The sequence below is a fragment of the Pleurodeles waltl genome, chromosome 2_1, assembly GCF_031143425.1.
Source record: "Pleurodeles waltl isolate 20211129_DDA chromosome 2_1, aPleWal1.hap1.20221129, whole genome shotgun sequence".
In the NCBI taxonomy this organism is placed as follows: Eukaryota; Metazoa; Chordata; class Amphibia; order Caudata; family Salamandridae; genus Pleurodeles; species Pleurodeles waltl.
In genome coordinates, this window is record NC_090438.1 from 160249958 (window position 1) to 160261141 (window position 11184).

General features: G+C 44.4%; 1 protein-coding gene across 2 annotated transcripts in view; it reads right to left on the reverse strand.

Moving 5' to 3' along the window:
• Nucleotides 1–8594, reverse strand: part of SH2D1A (SH2 domain containing 1A) — a 534870-nt gene extending 526276 nt beyond the window's left edge. For both annotated transcript variants that reach the window (XM_069205937.1, XM_069205938.1), the window contains exon 1: nucleotides 8411–8594. In XM_069205937.1, coding sequence (XP_069062038.1) covers nucleotides 8411–8571 — 161 coding nt within the window. In that variant the 5' untranslated portion in view covers nucleotides 8572–8594. The remainder of the gene's footprint in view (nucleotides 1–8410) is intronic.
• Between the last annotated feature and the right edge of the window lie 2590 nt (nucleotides 8595–11184).

Here is an 11184-nt window from a genome sequence, read left to right on the forward strand (position 1 = left end):
CCTCTCCCATCCAATTCATCCCACACCAACCCAATCCACCTCACTCAAGTCCACCCTATTCCAATCTACCCTAATACTATCTGCCCCACTCCAGTCTTCTCAACACCAATCTACCCCACTCCAGTCCAAAACAATCTGCCCCACTCCAATCTAAAACAATGTGTCCCACTCCAATCTGCCCCATTCTAATCCAAAACCATCTGCCCCACTTCAATCTAAAACAATATGCCCCATTCCAATCAGCCCTACTACAATCCACCCCAATCCACCCCGCTTTACCCCACATTAGTCCATCCCACCCAAATCCAATCTACTCCAACCCACCCCTCTCCAATACTCCCAACCAACCCTAATATAATCTGCTCCCCTCCATTTTGCACCACTTTAATCAAAAGCAATCTCCTCCACTCTGAAATAATCTGTCCCACTCCAATCCAAAACATTCTGCCCCACTCCAATCCAAAAGAATTTGCCCCACTCCAGTTCAAAATAATCTTCCCTACTCCTATCCAAAACAATTTGCCCCACTCAAATCTGACCCAATCTAAAACAATATGCCCCACTGCAATCTACTGCACTCCAATCCAAAGCAGCATGCCCCACTCCATTCCACAACAAGCTGCCCCAAGTCAGTCCAAAACAATCTGCCTCACTCCAATCTGACCCAATCCAACACAATCTGCCCCACTGCAATCCAAAACAATAGGCCCCACTCCAGTCCAAAACAAACTACTCCACTCTAGTCCACCTCACTCCAGTCTACCCCACTTTAATCCAAACAATCCACCCCACTCCAATCTGCACCACTCCTATCTTCCCCACTCCAATCCAAAACATTCTGTCCCACTCGAATACACCCCACTCCAATCTGCACTCTCTAATCCAAAGCAATCTGCCCCACTCCAATCTGCACATTCCAGTCAGCCCCACTTTAATCCAAACAGTCTTTCCTACTCCAATACACCCTACACCAATCTGCCCACTCCAATCCAAAACAATATGCCCCACTAGAATCCAATCCACTTTACCAAACCAGTCCACCCCTCTCCCATCCAATTCACCCCACACCAACGCAATCCATCTCACTCCAATCCGCCCTATTCCAAGCTACCCTAATACTATTTGCCCCACTCCAGTCTGCCCAACACCAATCTACCCCACTCCAGTCCAAAACAATCTGCCCCACTCCAATCCAAAACAATTTGTCCCACTCCAATCTGCCCCATTCTAATCCAAAAACATTTGTCCCACTTCAATCTAAAACAATCTCCCCCACTCCAATCTGCTCTACTACAATCCACCCCAATCCACCCCACTTTACCCCACATCAATCCATTCCACCCCAATCCAATCTACTCCAACCCACCCACTCCAATCCTCCCAACCCACCCCAATCTAGTCTGCCCCACTCCATTTGGCCCACTCTAATCAAAAACAATCAGCACCACTCCAAAACAATCTGCCCCACTCCTATCCAAAACAATCTGCCCCACCCCAATCTGCCCCTCTCCAATACAAAGCAATATGCCCCACTCCAGTCCAAACCAATCTGCCCTACTCCAATCCAAAACAATCTACCCCACTTCAATCTGGCCCAATCCAAAACAATCTCCCTCACTGAAATCTACAGTACTCCAATACCAAACAATTTGCCCCACTGCAATCCAAAACAATTTGGCCCACTCCAATCCAAATCAATCTGCCCCACTCTAGCCCACCTCACTTCAACATGCCTCACTTTCATCCAAACAATCTGCCCCACTCCTATTTGTACATCTGCCATCTGCCCCACTTCAATCCAAAACACTCCAATTTGCCACACGCCAGTCTGTCCCACTCCAATCCAAAACAGCTCTTCCCACTCCCATCCACCCCACTCCAATCTGCACCACTCAGTCAAAAACAATACGCCCCACTCCATCTCAATTCACCCTCTCCAACCCATCCCAATCCCATCCAATCCATTCCACACCAACCCAATCCACCCACACCAATCCACCCTACTCCAATCTACCCTAACACAATCTGCTCAACTTCAGTCTGCCCCACTCCAATCTGCCCCACTCCAATCCAAAACAATCAGCCCCACTCCATTCCAAAATAATCTTCCCACTCCAATCTGCCCCACTTCAACCCAAAACAATCTGCCCTACTACAATCTGCAACAAACCAATCCCAAGCAATCTGCCTCACTTCAATCCAATCCACCACACTCCAGTCCAATCTAATCCAATCCACCCTAGTCCACTCAATCAGCCCCACTCTACTCCAAATCAATCCACCCATTCTACTCCAATCCAATCCACTCCACTACCTCAATCACTCCAACCCACTCTACCCTAATCCACTCCACTTTACGACACTGTCTGCCATTGGACCACTGAACTCTGCTCCCCTCTGTTTAACTCTACAAAACTTTACTCCTCCTACTCCACTCTATGACATTCAAACAAATCCACTCTACAGCACTTGACTCCCCCATTCCACTCACTCCACTGTGATACTCCATACCTCTAACTTATAGCCATACTGAACAGGAGCCACACTGGTGTACAGCATGTTAAAAACACGTTGCCAAAGCCAATACATCTTGTATAGGTGATACCTATTGGCTTTGCCAATGCTTATTAAGTTTGCACCAAACAATTCAAGGATTCACTGGTCTTCATGCACTGGTGTGCCCATGTGTCCCATGTTCCCACGTTATCATGGATCCCACTGAGAGCCCTAATTAATAAGAGAAACAAGCAAATTAACTCAATGAACCTACGGGATCATTTTAAAACAGACTTAAAGGAGACTTATGGGACCTCCATGCTACTGTGGATGCCAGCAAGAGGCTTGGGGCAGATCTAAGAAAAGTGGCGCTGCACTGGGTGCAGCGCCACTTTCCTTGCACCCCTTAGCACCCCGCTACCGCCACTATGTGTGCACCATATTTAAAATACGGCGCACCATGACAAAGGGTAGGGGGCAATAGCGTCAGAATTTCTGACACCTTGATGTACTGTTTAGGGTAAGGGCCAAAGTTTTAGCGCTAACCCTGAACAGTACACAGGGGCCCATTATAAATAATGGTGTGCCACTAATCTTTTACATTTCTTTGCACCATTTTTTCGGCCCCCCTAATGGGAGAACACCTCCCTTGCATACATTATGCCTGACGCAGCCATAATGTGGTGCAAGGGGTTACAAAGTAGCACAATGCATGCATTGCGCCACTATTTAAATCTGGCATGGCGTTTTTGGCCATCTAACGAAACATTTGAGTCAAAAAAATGATGCTAATGTGTTGTTAGATGGCGCTAGGCCCTCCTAAATCTGTGCCTAAATAAATAAGGGAATGTGCAATTTAACCACATGTACCGAGGTGATTAGCTTATAATGGCTTTTACCAAAATCCACGTGCAACAAGGGAATGTTTTTGAAATGTTTTCCCCAGGTTGAAGCACTTAGAAAGCCCTGCATGGCAGCAGGGTCACAACATCTTATCTCACGCAATGATTTAGAACTTCTGTGTACTGGGACTTTCTCGTCACTATGGATGCCATTCAGGGCCTTAATTCATTGAGGGAATTGAGCAATCTTACTCCGAGCGTCTGGGGGGTTGTCCTTGAGTAATTTCCAATTATACAAAGCACTTTGAAGCATTGCATGACAGTAGGGTCATGGTTTTTAATTCCACGTTATGGCACATTTCCGTAAACACCACAAACTGCTTAGTCAGTATGTTCTGGGTCCGGAAACTGCCACAACCGCATCAGGGGCACTAATAACTGGGTTATTTTGGGTCAAGTAATGTCCAATAGTTTCTTCAAATGAAGTTCTTCTGCATGTTACCTATAAGGCTGATCTTTAAATCTGGGAGAATATTTACCAAGGTTTGCATAGGCGATAGCACAATCGTGCACTGCAGTCACGGACTTTTGTTCTAAATTGCACATCACAGCTACATGTTATGTTATATTGTGCCACGTGAGTTTCGATACAAAACGTTGTTACCTATTAAATGCGTTCATAGCTTTTAATTCACTCTGGTCTTCATTAACAGTCCCATAGGAATGCCATAAGGTAAACCTTCCTGGGGGAAATATTAATGCATCTTGCAGTTTTTGCACGGGGCGATTTTACCACCTGATTCTGAGTTTTTCAGTTATAGCTGGGGATCAAAGTGCAGATGCGGTTCTACGACACCTAAACAGCACACACTTTTTTCCCCATTAGTGACAGCTTACTCCTACACAAATTGCTTTCGGTCCGACCTGGAGGAATGTGTGTAGTGACAAACTGCAGTCTGTGCAATTACTCCATAACTCAGAATTCGGCAGAAACGCTGCCTGCATCATTTCTCCACAAGGGGCCTCGGTACTTAATTTGAGCTGGTGGTTGCAGGCGGGGCATAACAGCAATCATTTTGGGGGGGGCGGGGCAGGCATTTATTTGCCACTGTGATGTGCTCTGCAGTGCAGCCCTAATGCCCTGTGATCGGTTAATGCTTGTCGGGCACAATCTTAAGAGGTGATTTTTGTGGTTCACTGCCCGGGACACAAATCACACCTCCATCTCACCGCCCACAGCTGCCACTGAAAGTCTGGCTATACTAGGGCAGAATTGTTTACAAGCCAAGCCTTAGGAAAGGTTCTAGGATGTAACTGATGCTGCCTCGCATTTCATTAACAGGCCTGGCAGTGCTTCTCCGCTAAGGGGTCCATAGGGCAGTCAATCTATAGGGCAGTCATCCGTTTTGATGGTACTGAAAATAAAGAAGGAGGGTAGTGGGAGATCAGGATGATGTGAAGGAAGCCGAAGACACGAAGAGGAGGTAAGGACAGAAGAGAACATGGGGAATCATGTGTAGCTTAAATAAGAGCAACACATGAAATGGGCGAGTGCAGGAGAGACTGCGAGAAAGGCAAGGACGAGTAAAAGCAAAATAAGTGGAGATGGTAGAAAGGAGAAGAAACAAGGGCAAAAAAAAACAAATAAAGAGAAGAAAGGGACAAAGGAGACGAAAGAGGCAAAGAGAAAGTTAAACGAAAACGAAAAGGAAAAGGAGTGGACATAACTAACAAGAAGGTCAAAATAGGAAGAAGGGAAGGAAAAAGAAACTCCTGGGAGAGAAAGGGGCTGCCAAGGTGTGAAGACGTAAGGAGAGAGGAAATTAAATAATATGAGGATGAAAAATAAAGGAATTAGAAAAAAGATTTGTCCTGAGGGGCAGTGAGAGAAGCTAAGCCAGACTGGTCTACAGGTTTCTTTATTAGGTTTATGTCCTTAATAATGTTCAGTGGATCTGGGGAAGACACAGTCAAATTAAAGACTGCGTCTGATGCATGCCTACTGTCTGCAGGATGGTTTAAAGAGCTGAAGTTGTCTGTTAACAAAATGTTGCGTTGTGGAGGTTCCTCCCTTCCATTCCTCCGAAATCTGTACATCTGTATAAGTAATCATGCAATAAAGCTTACAACCTAGTGCTCTAGCAAACTCATAGGTACAGTAAAACAAAATGTACACCTGTATCATCTATGAATTATATGATATGGAAATGCCAGAACTGACAAATTAAATTCAAGCCATTAAGTTTATTATACACTTCCCCAGCTCGACCAACATTTAAGGATCTTGCATGATACTGACATTGTCTCAGTCCTACTAGCCTGTCAGAAAAGTAGCATTGCAGTAGCTTTTCTAACTGGAGTGATGGATGCAATGCATATTCACTCAGTACAACTATAGGATAAACGTATTTAATGAGTAATTTTTAGGTTTTGCTACAGCCATATTTAACTGTCTGATGGCCAGGCCTCTAATATCCACTACATTCTATATATTTAGAGAAGGCTTTTTTATCAACCCCTTGCTGGTGAATGGATGGCCTTGTTGTACTCTAGCTCACTTTCCTGCTTCTGATTCAGGGGCTGTACTCATGATTCTTGTATATGTCCCACCCATGAACATTTATGTCTCAGAGTATTTGATAGGATGAGCTATTTTTCCACTGCTGAAATCACACTTTAATTTGCATAGCTGTGGTGGGACTATTTGCTGTTCCTTTCTCCTCATCTCCCCTCTTCCTCATAATACTCGATGCTTCCCTCTTCCCCCCTCTCAGCATCTTTTTGGTCCAAAGCTCCGTTTTGCCAGCAGTTTTTGCTTCTGGGCCTTGTACAAACAATATAAAACCACGGGTATACATTTTAAAAATGAATAAAGTACAAGAGTTATTCTAATGTGCAAAACTGAAAAAAATAAGATTCATGGAATGGGCAACTTTCCTAAATTTAAAAAACAGTGGAGTTAATTTTGTTTTTAAGGGGCATATTTACAAGGAACTGGTGCATCGGCTCCGATGCGCCCGTTTACTTCCCCTGCGTCCCCCCCTCCCCATGACACAACTGTAACGCTGTATTTACAGTACAGTGCATCTGGCACAGGTTAGAACAATAGTGCCGTTTTTGACTCTATTGTGGTGGTTAGCTGAAATAGCACCAAAATGTTGATGGTAGTTTAGCAAAGCTCGGGGAGACCCATAGGAAATAGCCTAGTGTCACTTTAACAACTCCCCTGAGCAGGCCTTATAAAATTATGCTAGAATGGGGCAGCGACATCTTGTAAATTTCACTGCGCCTTTTTTTTGGGCCTCCCTGCGGGGGAACGCCCCCTTGCATACATTATACCTGGTGCAGGTGTAATGTGGCGCAAGGGTTTACAAAGTGGTGCAATGCTAGCATTATGCCACTTTGTAAATATGGCCCAGGGTTGGGGACTGGTTAGGGCCGCTGTAGCGTCAAAACATTACGCTACGGCGACGTTAAGGGGCTGAAGGGGCTTGTAAATAGCCCTAAGTTTGACTTGCAATATTTCATAGCACAGATATCCATGAGGACATCCTGTACGGGTACAACACCTGCTGGTGAAGCGCCAGTCGCCACACAGCCATTTTAGTGATCTCTCCATTCTGAGATGTTTTTACACCGTGTTAAACCAGAGTTCGTACGATTTCGAGGAATGTATTCGGGTATATGAATAGACGATTTGAAATAAAAGCTTCCTAGCCCGTCCACGAAAGTAACTCATTGGCCGGCCACGCGTCGATCAAAGCAAATATGTTATAAGTGGGCATTGACTAGACTTTTTTTATTTTAAAATTAATTCTTCAGTGCAAGGTTTTCAACTGCCATTCGTTTTAAAGAGTAGAAGTTAAAAGCAAGAAAGGCGAGGTGTGATTACCGCTTCCTTCCTCTTTCTAAGCATATGAAGATAACTGGCAACTCATTCTCATCAAGCCTGTCACAAAGGAATATTTTTCTCCCAGCTTCTGAACGGCCTGAGACAGTGGCACTGCAAGGTGTCGCGGGTCCTAAAGCAAGTGAGTAAAGTACCCCCATGTGCCCCGGATAGGTAGCAAAAGACATCCGTAACTAGGAGCCCCGCACACCACAGGGCACCGGTGCCACAGCACCTGCTGCACCAGCTATGGTACGCCTCCTACTTGGAATGACTTATTTTGTCATGATTTGGGAAACATAGGTAAAGACCTAACTTCTGATGGCAATGGACCCAAACAGGAGGGTGAGCCGGTAGGCTGCTAGTAGCATCATTGCTACCCAGAAGAGTGTCACGTGGAGACGGGCCGGCACACACGTAATCATTTTATTTTAAAAAAAGAATGCCTAGTCCACGTACCCAGTAAAAACATTCCGTGTCATATTTTCTTTGCACCAATGTCCGTTCCCATGCCCCTTACCTCCTGAGACTCTCCCACCTGCATTCCCATCATCCATTCAGCTTACATGACGTCCTTCCCTTAGCTCTGGAAGCACGTGCTGAGTCTTCCTAATCCATGCATAGCTCAGTCGAACTCAGTAAATCAGGGTTATTACGGCGAGTTGCTACTCGACATCATGGCTCTGCTGAAGATGTTGCGCACCACCCTACTACACCCTCTTAATGTCACATCATTAAGTATCTAGTTTGATTATGTATGCTGCCCATAGACACAGTATACTGTGGTTCCAATGTGTAAAGCGCTCCGAAGCTGTTCGCTCGACTATATTTGCGCTATGGTAAAAGCTGAAATAAATGGATATGTGTGAGCACTTTAATGAAATTCAAAATCCACAACTCCTCAATGGAATGCAAACGTATATTAAACTGTAGTAGCCTCACTGGAAAAGTAGGCTATTGTATCGTATATTGTTCCTCCAGAAACAGCCCGTATTTATACTTTTTTTGCGCCGAATTTGCGTCGTTTTTTGACGCAAAAACGGCGCAAACTTGCAAAATACCATTGTATTTTGTAGGTTGGCGCCGTTTTGCGTCAAAAAGCGGCGCAAATGCGGCGCTAAAAAAAGTATAAATACGGGCCGTATTACTGAGTGCCTCTCTGACACAGCGGGTGGATACTCACAGCACGCACAGGCAGTACACTCCGGGCACGCTCTCGCTGTCTCGTATTAAATAGCTGCCGTCCAACCCCACATCTGTTAACAGCTTCTCTCCGGTCTCTCGGCTGATGCTTCCGTGATAAACAGACACCGCCTGCATGTCTTGGTGGGCCACTGTGTCCATCTGCCAGGTAAATCGTGGCGCTCTGGAGCTCAGGCCTGTGCGGTCTGAATCTGGAGGCAGCCGGGTTACTCTTCCAGATGTTGACACAGGTCGACAGTCGTCTCCGAGCAACACCTACGACAAGACAGGATATATGGCAGTGCGAGAGAGGCGGGACTGTCTCTGAAGAGTGAAGAAGTGCACAGGCTTAATTTCGTCCTACGACACCAAAACATTACGTAGTATCTATCGCGTCTACCAAATAAATACATTTAGATTGCTATAGCCTCCAGAAGAGTAAACAAGTTATCTCACAGAATTTACTGAAAGTGGCGGGGAAACATTGGTACAACCTCCCCCCCCCTGCTTCCTCAAATGACAAATGTTGCAGTTTAAAGCATTCAGTTTGCGAAGACTTACCGTACACTTTCTCACCATGACGTTTCCAAGAGATTGTTGCTAAAATAGGAGCCCATCTGAGTTGGCAGAAATTTCAGTAGAAAACGGACAGCATACCGGAGTGAATTTAGCTATGCAATGTGTTACGGTCAGATTACCTGTTATTTTTCGTTTGTTCTAATAATGTAGGAATTGGCTTTGAAACAACCTCTTGATGAACAGACCTCATTAGTACCTAGGCATCAAATGTTTGTTTACTATAAGTGGAAAGCATATTTGTAAGGAAATACACTGTGAACGTTTATAAAAATGACCAGTTTAACTTGTGTTAAGAGCAATTTAGGTTGTTCTTTTCTAAACCTTGTATTTGATACCAAAATGGGTATCTTCTTACAATCTGATAAGATAATTTTTGCAAACAAAATTATTACCCAAACATACGTTGCTTTAAGACTAGTGTAACCCATCTGTTACTGGTGCATCTAAGGTAACATAACTCTAGAATAGCACTACTGTAGGAACCTAGAAATATATCTACCTCTGCTTTTTACTGCCTGGGATTACGAGAGTTTTTTTATTTTCTATTAATCCATCCTGTCCCATCCTAGCAAATGCCCACAATTTTATGACTGAGATTCTGCTACAAACGGATACGATGAAAAAAATAAAATAATGTGAAATGTAGGAGTGTATCTAAATGCCATGAACATTGAATTTCTGATCTACCACCTTTGCTTTTAAATATACTTTACCAAGCGTTTACTGAAAAATGCACCAATTTGCCACCATGTTCTGAAACGTTTCTTTTCATGGGTAAAGCTTCAACACTCCGAGACAGGCCTCGGGTTGCCTGGCACACGTATTTTATAGTAAGAGTTGTGCTATTAGGTCCACTGGTGAAAGTAAAGCTTGTTCACTCTGAGTACTAGCGTGTTCCTAATCATAATGGGTATTTGTAGGAAATTGTGTTACTGGTTGAGAGGAGTGATCCCTTGTTGAAAAAAATGTCCCTCTTAGGTGTCACTTCAAACGTTTTGCCTTCCTCCTCCTCTTTTAATGACCTTTTTTGCTGGCTTTTGGACTCTGGGCACTTTACCACTACTAAACAGTGCTACAGTGCATGTGATCTCCCCCTAAAACATGGTAACATTGGCTCATACCCAACTGGCATATTTAATATACTTGTAAGTCCCTAGTAAAGTGCACTCCATGTAACCAGGGCCTGTAAATTAAATGCTACCGGTGTGTCTGCAGAATTGACTGTGCCACCCACATGGGAGTACAGGATACTACCACTTTGACTTGACAGTTACAACTAATTGTCAAGCCTTAAACTCCCCTTTTACCACACATGTCACCCCTAAGGTATGTAAGTAAAAGTTAGGCCATATACCTGTAAGTTTTACATGTCCTGGCAGTGAAAACTCCCAAAGTCGTTTTTCACTTTTGTGAAGCATGCTCCTCTCATAGACCAGCGTTGGAAATTTCCTTATATACTTTAAGTGGTAATTTCTGATTTGAAGGGAGTGGCATATGTTTGGTGTGTTTGAAATGGTATTGAGAAATCCTGATTACAGGTGAAGTTGGATCTAATATTACTATTTTAGAAATCCCACTTTTAGAAAATAAGCATTTTTCTGCCGTTATTGCTCTCTGTGCCTTACAGTTTGTCTCCACTTCTCATCTGGTCTGTGCTGGTTGACAGCTCCCCCTGTACATTCCACCCAAGCAGCCACAAACACAGGACACTCAGGTGCATCTGCATTCTTCTGCATACTGAAGGGTCTTCCTGGGCAGGAATGGTGGAGGGATCTTCACTTAAACTTCAAAGGGTAGTGGCTTGACCCCACACAAAGGACTGTTAACCCCCACAGATCTCTTGGGAGAGGGCTGGGTAGAAAGGGGAATTGGTGCACTTCAAAACCACTCTTTGAAGTCTCCTCCACTTCAAAGGCACATTTGGATATATTTTCTGGGTCTGTGACCTCCTAATAATCAAACACTTTTAGGCCTATAAGTAGACTATGTCAGAAGGACTGCAGTGCTGCCCAAAGGACTCAACTGGACTGCTTTTCTGGAAGGACTGCTTCTTGTTGCCCTGCTGCCCCTATCTCTACTGGAATGACTTTGCCTTCTCACCACAAGTGACCTCCAAGGGATTGTAAGCCTGCCTCCTGTTAAGAAGTCTCAGAGCATCAAAGTCTTCACCAAAAGGAGAAAATCCATGCCTCAACG